This window comes from Pyxicephalus adspersus, chromosome 3 (genome assembly GCF_032062135.1).
Source record: "Pyxicephalus adspersus chromosome 3, UCB_Pads_2.0, whole genome shotgun sequence".
Classification (NCBI taxonomy): domain Eukaryota; kingdom Metazoa; phylum Chordata; class Amphibia; order Anura; family Pyxicephalidae; genus Pyxicephalus; species Pyxicephalus adspersus.
This window is the reverse complement of record NC_092860.1, coordinates 12,299,806-12,313,111: the sequence shown is the minus strand read 5'-3', so window position 1 is coordinate 12,313,111 and position 13,306 is coordinate 12,299,806. Positions and strand designations below refer to the sequence as shown.

The window sequence follows — 13,306 nt, the reverse complement described above, 5'->3', positions numbered from 1 at the left end:
TGGGCTGTCAGTGCCAGTAATTGTTCATACAAGACCCTGGCATCTGCAGCATGCCCATTAGTAGCACAGAGGATGCAATATAAAAAAATGCAGCAGGTGAATGCTGAGCAGTCCCCACCCCACTGACATGCATGTAGACCCCACCTGCCAGCCCTTCTTCCCCCTCCCAGGCTCGGTGCACCGTCTCCTTACCTGCTCGGTGCTGTACACTGCAGGGTGATCGCACGGTGCCCGGGCAGAGAGCGAACAAGCAGCGCTGCGCCTCCCTCTGCGTGTCTTTAAATCAGCCTGTAAGGCGCCTTCCTATTGGCCGCTGGTGACAGCTTCTCCGGAGCATGAAAGGAGCGCGCTGATTGGTGGCCCGGCCCCTCTAGCCATTTCCATGTCTGGCTGTCACACACGCGCAGCTCTGTCATGGTTACCAATGACAACCCAGCAGGGACTGTGACAACTTACTGCAGGCAGTGACAGCAACCAGGCCATGTTTTCTGTATAAAGGGAATGCTGGAGCTTCCTCAGGAAATGCTGGCAGACATTCTGCCCACAATATATACCATAGGAGAGAAACATTATAAATTATGTCTTGTATAAGGAATCATGAGGCCTATTTCAAACTCTCAATAAAAGATAATTTGTGTAAAAAGTTCCCAAACCAAAACAAGAATGTGTAATAAATATCTTTGAATCTGTGTTTTCTCTTTATTTTGTATATACATAAACAATTCATTGTTCTGTACTGAGGCGTGGTAGTCTTCACATGCGTGAATTATGCCAATAAAGATGGAGGAAGACTCAGAAATAGAACACAGACTGAGCTAAGATGACAGCGACAGAGCACTGAGGGGCATTTACGTTTTTCTGTGATTTGATCTGCAGCTTTTTCCATTGATGACAGGGTCTTTTAAAGCCCAATTGAAGTGTTGGTAAAAATCACGTTTCATGTAAAAAAAAGCACGTTTAACTGCCGAACTCTGCAAGAGATAGGAATCTTTTTTATGCACAGATACTACATAGTGAAACCATACCTAAACACTTATCTGGTGACATCCCTCATGTGATGGTACTAAACTATTTCCAACCTTTCAACAAACTTTCTCTGCCAAGTCCCCTGAGGAAGCCACTAGGCGAAACGCGTCCGCTACAAGACTTTTTTTCTACGTAAATAGGGATATCACTGTCTAGTCTAATGGTCAACCTTCCCATGCTTGTGAATATGGGAATGACCAAATGAATGAATGTGCCAGATATTATGACCAAAGTGTATACTTATATTCTCGTCTTTATATTATAATATATTGCTGCAACAAAAAAACCTAGCTTTTTTCTGTCTTTCTTCATAATCCATAAATACATTAAAAACATTAAAACCAAAATGTGCAAAGTCTACAGTTTATTTCCTGCAGATATCAGCTACAGCCTGAAAAGAAAAACTAATCTCCTGCCAGCATATGGCAGATAAGGACTATTGCTGTCTGTGTGGAAGCAGAGGTCTTTCTGCAGAGTTTTGTAGCCCCCTTGGCTATGGCTATGAATTAAACAGGCGGGTGGCATCAGATCTTTACAGAAAGACCACAGCTTTAACACAGAGAACAATGGTCACTCTGCAGCATGCTTTCTACTCAAGCTGTGGCTGCTTTCTAAACAAAACCATTTGTAGACCATACACCATATAAATACAATTGCATTTTTGTTTTTACTTAGGGATTTTCTATGTACTATAACTCTTTATTTTATACAGTTAAAAAAATCATATAATTTATTAGTTTACATATGTATATACAACATTAAACAACATTCCAGCGCATAACAATATTTTGTTGGACACTTTCCCACATTTTAATGCACCAATATCTCAGGCCTTGATGATACACAAAAAAAAGTTCACTCCAACATGGTTTGGCAGTCAACTACTGTAAAGAATTAACTATCCCCCACACCTATGCAGCCTATTATTATTATTATTATTATTATTAATAGGATTAATAATAAACTGGATTTATATAGCGCCAACATATTACTCAGCGCTGCACATTAATTAAGGGTTGCAAATGACAGACGAATACAGACAGTGACACAGGAGGGGAGGACCCTGCCCCGAAGAGCTTACAATCTAGGAGGTGGGGGAAGTAACACACAATAGGAGGGGAGATATGTAGTGGGGGGAAGTAGTGACGGTTTCAAAAGACAGAAGAAGATGGGTAGGCAAGTGTGAAAAAATGGGTTTTCAGTGCTCTTTTAAAAGAGCAGAAAGTGGGTATTATCTACTAGAACCCCTGTTCGGACATATTTCTGTAAGTTACAGGTCTACAATTTAAAAAAAAATTTCATGTAAAACAGTGGATCACTTTTGGTACAGAAATCTAGACCTCAGTGTAACGCTTAGGTGGTTAAAGGTGAAATGGAAGCCAAAGAAGAGAACAGCAAAGAGAGCGAATGTTTCTTTTTTGGAGTCTGCATGCCATCTTACCTGATGTAGGTATGGTAGGTATGTGCTGACACTTTACAACAGGAAATAATGCAGCTGCTAGCAACAGTGAGTGGGCAGCATTTCCAGATCAGTTATTTTTAAATAAAATAATTAATATATATATATATATATATATATATATATATATGATGGATTAGAACATCAGTTTATTTACCCGTGTGGTCTTTACTAGAGAAATCCCCCCATTCGTAGTATTCCAACATTCTTAGGGAATTCAACATTTTTGTTGTCGTCAAAACGGAAATAGAGGAAATCCTCCAATGGTGCACAAAGCAAACTAGCTGGGTATTAGAAGCATTGTATTGTTCTAATCAAAAAGATTCCCTAGAAGATAGATTATTATGAGGAACCTAAATGATCAAGCAAACCTGGGATGGATCTGGTCCAGGAATAAAACATTTGCCAAATAATAGCATAATTTTAGGGAATCCATTCCAGGTTTACTGGATCACTCATGTTCTTCCATGATATCCATCATATCCTGCCTTGGAGCGTTTTATTAAATCAAGGCCAATGTCCTGATCAATAATGGCATTAGGAAAGTAGAACATTCCAAAACATCAGACCCCAACTCATAAGAAAAGCTGACCGACTAATGAGAGACAGGGAGATTTTATTCTAAGAAACGGAAACTTTAGACCTATGGTGACTACAGTACATGCAATGTGTTTGCAGCCACTGACTACATACAAATACGCAGAGTGGAGAGTTGAAGTCCTTATCTGCATATTTGTCCTGGGCAGAGTTGCCAGTTGGCTGAAATTACTCTGACCTGGATGGAATTTTGCTAACATGACTAGAGAAAGATATGATAAGCCTAAGCTTCTCTTCCAGAACAAAAACAATGGGCAGCAACCCAAAGCCTATGTCAGACAGAACCAACCAATACCAGGATCGCTAGAGCAAGCCATATGCCTTGCAATGTGATTGGACAATCTTCCTTTGAGCTTCCCGACACCTACTGTGTCTAGTTGAGGGGCCCATCTGATTGGAAAGGGATCAAATGGATTGTTTAGGCAGGTAGTCATTTTACATTTACATTTTAGAATGTTAATCAGATTGTTTGAAGTATCTGCAGCTTAAACTTTACCTAGAAGAGAAGAATTTGGGAACACAAGGAGATATACTATGTCTCTGCTGAAAAAAGCAGATTCCTAACAGTCTGTTCTTGTCTCTTTTTGACAATGTATGACTCAAAACTGGCATCTGGCTGGTGCCAAGATTAACAAATCCCTTAGGCATGTGTGGGAGTTGCTTCATCTTGGAACAGTCAAACAATATAGCCAACAATCTCCAACCCAAAAGAGGTCCAGGAGTAAAAGTAAGAACCTTGTAGATGCTGCATTGCTAAAGGGGAATTGGGTATAGGTCCATTTGGAAGACCAATTACTATCCATCATGGAGTTGTTCATTCATTAGCTAGACCAGCAAGATGTTCTCCAAAGGAAATATAGCAGCATTTTGGGGCAGCAAAGGGGTGAAACCCATTGTGGGAAGTAGTTGCTTCACTTAGTGGTTGGCCATCAGCAGAACCAATCTTAGGGGTCCTTATGCCTAGTCATTGATTTTAAATATATTGAAGCATTTTCACGAGGCGGGGACACCAATAGCAGATTCCATGTTTCTCTGATGACACTGACAATGCTTTGCCCATCAGTGCTATGCAACAGGTTCACCATTCCCTGGATTTCCTGTTCTGTTCACCCCAAATGTTACACAGTTTTGTGATGCTTTTGTTTGACTTCAGTTATATCATCCATTTTTAATTTCCTTTAAAGCAAATCATGTATTTCATGTATTGGGCTTATACGTTTTGCAGTTTTCTTTGCAGAATCCTTGTAAATCTATTTGGGAAGCATTATTTACTGGTATGGGACCTTGGTCTTCAATCATATCCCAGTGATTAAAATAATAATTTTGGTAGTTTTGGGGCCAGCGATTCAATTTTGTGTTGATGTCCCCTAAGCAACCTGCCAGTGCCAATGCCAAACTCTGTACAGGGCCATGGGACAGATGAATAATTGTTGATTGGTTAAGTCTCAGATTCCTCGTTTGACACTTGTACATGATTATGTACATATAAAAATTTATAGTTCTCAACACCCCTGAAGAAGCAGAAGGTGATTCTGTGAAATCTGTCGAGGGTAATTGGGGAAACAATAGAATGTAGTGAGATATGATGGATTTATTCACGTATACCCAAAATCATTGGACTTATGGAAACTTTTTTATGGTTATATGGTAATACATTGTTTATTTTATCTTTTGTAAAATTGTAGTTAAGTTATGTTACAATGGTGTCCCTAAAAAGTTCTAGAGCTAAGTGCGTATAGTTTCAGTATGTGAAGTTAAGATGTGGCACCAATAGATACTATTCTGGATGAATTCTCTACTTAGAATTATTACATTTATAATACACAGGTTAGCTAGTCGGTCACCTCTGGTCATGCCTGGCACTTCAAACGCCAACCTTTCGTACCTCATGGACCACTAAATTCATAATTTTAAATCCTAAAAAAAAATTGTGAAAAGATAAATACATTTGTAAAATAATGATCTTCCTAATGGTGCCTGACAAGGACTGTGGAGGCTCTGATTCATTGATCAGCTCACGGTTATGTGAAGTATTACTATTGTTACTATTATCATTAGTCGCATTATCTTTGGTATTACTAAAGAAATGCAAAATATTTGTTTGCTTTATCTCACTCATTATGGGTTTATTTCATTCCAATCTAAGACCAAAAAAGAAATGATAGTTATCAAAGTCAAAGTATTTGATGTCAATAAATATACCAGGTAAAGACCATCTGAGAAATAAACAAATAAAATAAAACAATCCGATGAGAATCGGTGTTTGCAGAGTGGGGTGAGTGTTGTAATGGTGGAAACAATACTGAAGTGTACAGCTCAGCAACCGTTGCCTCACACAACCTAACACTACACTCATGTCACACTGCGCCTCCCTTGTTTTTGTTTGTGAATTTAGTGCAATATAAAGGAGAAAACTGTCATTCAGAATATGAGAATTTATTAGAATATTTTTGTTTTATTATTATTAAAACATAAAAATTGCAAATAATATCCAAACTTTTCTGTGGACCACCAAAATTTTATCGCAGACCACCAGTGGTCCATGGCCCACTGGAAGGCGACCACTGTGTTAGTGCACTGGGTTGCTATTTGTTCCTAATGGCACTCCAAATACATCTTACCAGGCTACTGCAGTGTAATATGTGGCAACGCACTTCATCGCTGTGTGCTACGTTTTCAAATGTGAAGCATGAAAAGCTTTTCTGTGTGGTCATTGATTGCCCTAAGGCAGAAGTCAGCAAAGCTTTTTTGCCACCAGGCTATTTCAGAGGTAGGCAGGAGGACACTAGGCCCGGACTCTCTCTCTCGAGTCCCGCCCTAATAGGTCTGCCCCCACCAGGAACACCCGCTGAAGGGAAATCCCTCTCCTCCGCAATGCATACAGAGGAGAGGGAATGTTCCCTATTTACCCCATAAGGAAGGGAGCCACAACACGGAAGCTCAAGAGCCGCATGCGGCTCCGGAGCTCCGATGGCTTCGGTTTCGGTAGCTTGTTCTTGCTCCGCCGCCGGTTGCAGTCTGGGATTAGGCAGGATCAGCCAGGGGGCGTTAGGCCGAAACAAACCACCGGCTAGGCCTTATCTGGCCTAAAGGCCGGAGTTTGCCGACCTCTGCCCTAGGGCAATGCATGCTAACCTGAAGGGCGATTCACGTCCATTTTGCATTGCATACCAAGAATTCATTGAATGAAGCAAATGCTTTGTGAAACTTGTTACGTGCATGGAATATGACTGCCATCAAGTGGTAAATTAAAGCAATGCTTCAAAAATATTTTTGGGAACCAATAGCCATTAATATATTAATAATAATAACAATAAGTATTGTCTTAATTATTAATAATTTAATAAGATGCAGATAGTACTGGTGGCTGTAGAGTTCCAATCAGAATCGGTTTCAACCCAAAGCTATTCCACACCAGCAGTAGGTTAGACAAGCTAAAAGCTACAATAGGCAACTGGTGCCTGGGAGCTGAGAAGCTTTAACCTGCCTGGCGGTATTCCCGAGTGTGGCTCGGGGTGGATTTTCCATACCAAGAGCGGTAACCCTGAGCCATACTCAGGGTGGAATTGCCTAACTGGTTCCCATGTTCCAGCAGTGCCCTCCAGTGATGCCTGACATCTGCTTCCCCTGGAACCCTCACACTGATGCTGGCCGGACATCTGCTTGCGAGTGCGTGGCTGGGGGGCGGGAACGTGGAGATGGTAGGCGGGAAAATTAAAATAATAAGGTTTTTAAAATGTACTGCTTTTACATTTAAAAATCCTCATTATTCATACCGCCAGCAAGGTTAAAGAACTAGTAGCCAATGGCTGCACACTGCCAGAGCAGGGGATGCTTAGAAAACATGCACAGCTAAAGGGAAACTGGGGCTGCTGCAGGCTGTGGAGCTGAGGACAGACAGCTAACTGCTTGATCTCCTTTGCTGCTGCAAATTACGCTGTGGAGGTAATAATTGAGGTGTACTGAACTGTGGTGGCTTACTGCACAGGATTGCCAGCCAGATACCCGTTTCCTAACACTTACCTTAGGGCAGTATTTCTCATCCAGGTTCCTCCAGAAGTTGCTAGGGTTCCTTGAGTAATGAGCAGTTTGTGCCTCTCAAATCAGTTATCTTTTTGGCTATCTGTAAGGATGGTATTCTTGCCACTGACCACCACACTAATGTGTGGATCTGTCGATATAGTAATTTAAGTAAGAGTTCCCTAAAGACCCAGAAATTATTTCAAGGGCTCCCTCATGTTAAAAAGGTTGACACACTGGCCTAGAGTCTTATCCGACAGAAGTTCCTATTTGAGTTTGCATTGTGATGGATCTGATGTAGAAAAGAATGTTCTTCCCAATTTAAATGTTTTAATCCAAACCATCTTCCACACCATCCTAATAACTTTCCTAATCTCCTGGCTTCTTATACTATAAATGATTGGATTAAACAATGGCGTTACCACGGTGTATAGCAGAAACAGGATTTTATTTATAGTTGTTGTATGCCCTCTATTCGGAACCACATAAATTGTGATGAGGGTTCCATAATAAGTAATGACTGAGGTCAGATGTGAGCTGCAGGTAGAGAACGTTTTCTTCCTTCCTTTAGAAGAGCGTATATTAGCTATGGTTATGAAGATGCAAATATATGTTACCATAATGAATGGAATGACTACCAATGGAATGGAAAGTAGAAAAACGACTACTTCTACATTGAAGGTGTCCGAGCAGGACAGTTTAAGAAGAGGTGCAACATCACAGATAAAATGGTCAATGTCTTTAGGACCACAAAAAGATTGCAAGAATATCATGAGAAGTGTGATTAAAGTTGACAGAGCCCCAATCAGCCAGCAGCTACACACCAGCCTAAGGCAAAAACCAAGGTTCATAACAGATGTGTAATGCAAGGGTTTAGTGATGGCCAGATAGCGATCATAAGACATAGCTGTGAGAATGAAACATTCTGCAACCATTGACAAGCCATAGACATAGAACTGAGAGATACATCTTATCCTGGAAATTCTATCCATACCCTTTAATATAATATTCAGCATGTCGGGTACAATATTAGTAGTAAACACAATATCACATATAGACAAATGAGTCAGAAAGAAGTACATAGGGGTATGGAGCTGGGGAAATCTATAAACTAGTAGAATAATCAGAAGGTTTCCACACAATGTAACAATAAAAATGATCAGGAAGATTGTGAAGATTGGAACTGGGTTACGCAGCTTTCCAAATCCATGCAAGATAAACTTAACTTCATTTGTTACATTTGCCATTTTACCAGCTTGGAACTTGTGTAGATGAACTCAAATGTTGACCACTGCATAAACTAAATAGGTAAGTAAGTAACCTAGTTTGCAAAATAGTTTGGCCATTTTCTATAACAAAAGTATTTCAAAGTAAACCTCTTGAAATGCCCAGAGTTTAAGTGACAGGCTCTCTTGATATCCAACTTGCACTGTCACCAATACTTACATACCACAATTAGGACAAACAGAGAAGGTGTGTCCTCCCAGGAGGTCTCAGATTGCATTAAAAACATGATTTTTTATTCTTTTATATATCTGGGGAAAAAAATTGTTAATGTTAATGTTTAAACTTTAAAAGAAATGTACAGGGTTAAGAGTTAAGAGCATGGTGACTGCATTGTGGGAGAGGGATCACACAATTATTTTTCCTACCCTACAGGGTAATTCTAGGGGCTTCAGAGAGCAGCAAAGGAGTGCAAAAACTATCAGTGGAGAAATAAAAGGGATATAAAGAGAACTTGCAGCAATTCCTACTTAGGGGGAAAACACGGAAAGCCATAGGTGGGTGTCAGTACATGCTGCAATACTTCTAAACATCACAGCAACCTAAAAGTGACATCACAATTCTTAAGTGTTGTGTACCAACCATTAAAAAGCTGAATGCATTTTCAGAATTTCAACAAAACTTTGCAAAAGTTGCCCTAAAAGTGACATCACAATTCTTAAGTGTTGTGTACCAACCATTAAAAAGCTGAATGCATTTTCAGAATTTCAACAAAACTTTGCAAAAGTTGCCTAAAGTGTGTTGTACATGTTGTTGTACAAGGTGAATCGCGTGAGTATCAAGGCTAAACACAAAAAGTTATTTAATTGTTCACATCTAGATCTGTGTTGTATACTCATTCCTCATGTATATACTCATGTATACACCCATCAATCCTCACTGTGCTGTGTTTGTATAGAGCTACCCATTATTTCTTGTCTATTGGTGTCTAATACTCATGCTTAAATGAAGTGTGAATAAAGATGGTGCTGGAGTGATCTATGACTGTAATATATGTCATTATATTTTTAATTTTATTTTGAATCTATCTATCTATCTATCTATCTATCTTTCTATCCTTCGTTTACTAATAGGATATATTGAATAATAAATATTAAGTCATATATAGAAAAACAAATGATACACATATCTGTTTTTGTGTTTTTAAACACATTTGTATCTGCTTTACACACATACTTGCATATTTTTTACATAGCGCCAACATATTACGCACACATTAATTAGGGGTTGCAAATGACAGACAAATACAGACAGTGACACAGGAGGAGAGGACCCTGCCCCGAAGAGCTTACAATCTAAGAGGTGGGGGAAGTAACACACAATAGGAGCATATTTTTTGTCTTTTAAAACATGTTGATTGCACATACTGTATGCTAAAATGACAGCTGGGCTGACATAGAAAATACCTATTAACATAATTTACACAAGAGTGATATTATTTTTAGGACAAGGGAAATACAAGTCAATCACAGCACATACATCAGCTATTAGAGATAAAGCTGCACTATTTGTGTAACAAGGGATAAGTTATCCCTCTTAGTTTTTCCAATTAGAAATCCATATCTTCTGTTCCTTTAAAAAGTGAGAAATTTGGGTGTTCTCTTTCTGTATCAGAGATACCGGTAATTGCTTCTGTCTTTTGACATCCTCACTACTTCCCCCCCACTACATATCTCCCCTCCTATTGTGTGTTACTTCCCCCACCTCCTAGATTGGAAGCTCTTTGGGGCAGGGTCCTCTCCTCCTCCTGTGTCACTGTCTGTATTCGTCTGTCATTTGCAACCCCTAATTAATGTGTGTGTAATATGTTGGCGCTATGTAAATTATTATTATTATTATTATTAATAATAATAATAATAATAATAATAATAATAATAATAATAATAAAGGACCAGTAGTGAGGGTTTGAATTTTTCCCTGGCAGAGCTTTCTACAACCCTTCTTTATTCACAAATTAAACATAAATGTTTTGTATTTAAAGCTACTACTCATTATTCAGTGCCCATTTTGTTAGCTGTTCTATTTTCTGCTGAGTCAGGAAAACCTTTGAGATTTCCGTATTGATCCTCACTCCCAGATATTCCATAACCTGATTGGGAACTAGCTGACTCTTCTGGTAGTTCACTAGCCATCCGAAGCAACCTAAAGTTTTCAGCACACATTCTCTGTTCTTTGGGGGGGGAAGAGGGATCAGAGATTCTTCTTTCCATTGAAAAGGCTTCTCTGATAGCATTTACAAACGAGCTGAATAATGAAAAATCAAATGAAAAGGAATTTCCTTCTTCCAACTCAGAATCTGATTTATCTGAGCCCTGTGGTAAATCCAAATGTTTAACCACTTCCTCATGTGCTATAAAACTTGTGCCTGTGGTAAAGTTCTTTAAACCATCCGCAAGGGCCTGATCATTATACCCCTTCATTTCCTTGGCATGTTGCACAGTCCAACTTAGAAGGCTGGGCTTTTGCCCCACATGCCCAGCAAGTTCCAAAGCTCTCATGCGACTGGCTTTCAGAATGGGAAGATGATTTTTTCCTACTTGCTCTATTTAGGAGGGGGCTTGTCCCTGTCCCAAGTCCCCATTTAGAGGACGGCCAGACTGGTGTAGGAGAGGACAAGAAAAAATGTTATGCAATTGTAGAATTAAATTCTCTGTTCACCCACATGCACAATTTTGGTATAAAAATAAAAAACATGTTGGAGTAAAATATATAGACACATTTACACAAATGATGGGAACTAACATTTTGTGTTTCACAAATGTGGAATTGCATCACCCAGTCACAATGTACACACTGATACTGAAAATAAATATACATATCCAGATATCTTTAACTTTTTTGGATTCATATAATAAAGAATAGTGATAGAATGTGCAATCACATTCCCATTCAAAAATGTACACTCTGCAACTGGAAGTAACTATAGACAGGATGGTATGACTGCACATATGGGTTTCTTTTTAGAATATGAAGATGTCCTAGAATGTATGCATTTTATTTGCTTTTGGCTGAACTTGATGGACTTGTCTCTTTTCAACCTAAGTGTTGACTACTGTATGTCCAGTTATCTTTNCATTTTTTGGGGGTGAAATAAATTAAAAATTATGCAAACTAAGTTGCAATGGTTACATCTGAGTGTACAAGCAGTAGCACAGCCATGTCTATTTCGAATACATATACATATAGCTTCCCTGTGCATTTTATAGGGCTGGGGCATACTTCATATGATGCAGATGTCAACCTATATTGAAATTGCTGGATCTGGGGACCAGGTGCCTCCATCTTTAATTCTTCATCTGCAGGAGATCAAGGCTTACTGTCAATCACAGCAGTAATTCCACCATGTTTAGTGTTCTTCTGTGCTGGCAACTTTTATTCAGGAAGTTTGCATTATTCAAGAATGGAGCTACTACAAGGAAAAAGACATGTAAACCTATATTAGAGGAGAACATACCCCAACCTGTTCTACTCTTCCAGAAGTAAAATAATTAGATCTTCAATATCAACATATATATTCCCCTCAATTATAAGACACCGGATGGGCAAAAGGAGATTCAACCTCCAGGGAGTCCTACTGATACATGATTTAAAACCTAACCACAACTAATAATCTAAAAGTTTGTGTTTGGTTAGGTGAAAATTAAGCATTGATCAATACCAAAGCACTTCAGAAGAGGTAAGTAGGTATATTTGGTAATTGTTAGGAATATCTGCATCTGAATCCTGTCCAGTGGCATTCATTTATCTAGTCCATGCTTCCACCGGCCTCGACAGCATTGGTGCTGTCTGCTGCCTCCTGAACTTGTGCCACTCCTTGTACTCACATCACTTATTACCTCTTCAAAGGTGTTGGAGAGTGGTGAAGGGCACTCTACATTCTCTCCAACATAAATTTGTAATGTATTCATACCACAATATTGATTCTAGTTATTTTAACCAGATAGGAGTAAATGAACTTTGTAAAGCCTTATGATGGCACTTTCTTGCTCCTTCTAAATAAGTGGATGTAGTAGCCTGCTGTAGAACAAATTAAAGCCTACCCAACAGATGAGGTTCCTATCTGCTTTATTTTTTCCTGTTTAACAATATTTCAAGTGCCTTTCTTATATCCTGATTCCTCAGACTATAGATTATTGGATTGAACAATGGTGTCACCACTGTATACAAAACATACAAAGCCTTGGAGAGTACATGACCTCTTTGTGGAACAACATAAATTGCACTCAGGGTTCCATAGTAGGTGCTCACTGATGTCAGATGTGAGCTGCAGGTAGAGAAGGTTTTCTGCCTTCCAGTACTAGATTGAATCTTAAGAACAGTTAAAAAAATACACATATAAGTTACTATAATAAACACAAATGGAATAACTATTATAGGGATGGATAATATAAAGATGAACATTTCGAACATGGATGTATCAGAACATGACAATTTTAAAAGCGGATCCAGTTCACATATAAAGTGGTCAATGATGTTTGGCCCACAGAAATCACCGCTAAACACCATTAGAGAAGTACTGAGAGTTACTAAGAGTCCCACCATCCAAGAGACGCCTACAAGCCTCAGACAAACACCATGTTCCATTGCCGAAATATAATGTAAAGGATTGCAGATGGCTAGATACCGATCATAGGACATAGCAGTCAGAATAAAGCTCTCTGCAACAGTCGAGGATCCATATATGTAGAATTGTGAAATGCAGCCTGCTAAGGACACCTTACCCACTTCATTCCATATATGACACAACATTTCAGGAGCAATGTTTGTGGTAAACACAATGTCACATATAGAAAGATGAATTAAAAATATGTACATTGGAAAATGGAGATGACGGCTTACTGATACTAAGATAATGATAAGGAAGTTTCCAAACAATGTTGCAATATAAATAATGAAAAAGATCATGAAGATTGAAGTCCT

The 13,306-nt window shown here is 39.0% G+C and overlaps 3 protein-coding genes across 3 annotated transcripts in view; all 3 read right to left on the bottom strand.

Annotated features, from left to right (window-relative positions):
• NDRG3 (NDRG family member 3) overlaps positions 1-306 on the bottom strand; it is a 44,037-nt gene extending 43,731 nt beyond the window's left edge. The window contains exon 1 of the mRNA XM_072403605.1: positions 193-306. The gene's annotated coding sequence lies outside the window, so the exon portion shown is untranslated. The remainder of the gene's footprint in view (positions 1-192) is intronic.
• A 7,062-nt stretch (positions 307-7,368) lies between these two features.
• Positions 7,369-8,118, bottom strand: LOC140325371 (olfactory receptor 11L1-like). The gene has a single exon (XM_072403196.1). The coding sequence runs from the start codon at positions 8,116-8,118 to the stop codon at positions 7,369-7,371; it is 750 nt and encodes a 249-aa protein (XP_072259297.1).
• A 4,333-nt stretch (positions 8,119-12,451) lies between these two features.
• Positions 12,452-13,306, bottom strand: part of LOC140325370 (olfactory receptor 10A3-like) — a 7,524-nt gene continuing 6,669 nt past the window's right edge. The window contains exon 2 of the mRNA XM_072403195.1: positions 12,452-13,304. Within this exon, the coding sequence (XP_072259296.1) occupies positions 12,452-13,304 (853 nt within the window). The remainder of the gene's footprint in view (positions 13,305-13,306) is intronic.

Bases quoted from the DNA above. Each gene is read 5' to 3' on its own strand.
- LOC140325371 (XM_072403196.1), bottom strand. From the start codon at position 8,118: ATGCTGAATATTATATTAAAGGGTATGGATAGAATTTCCAGGATAAGA.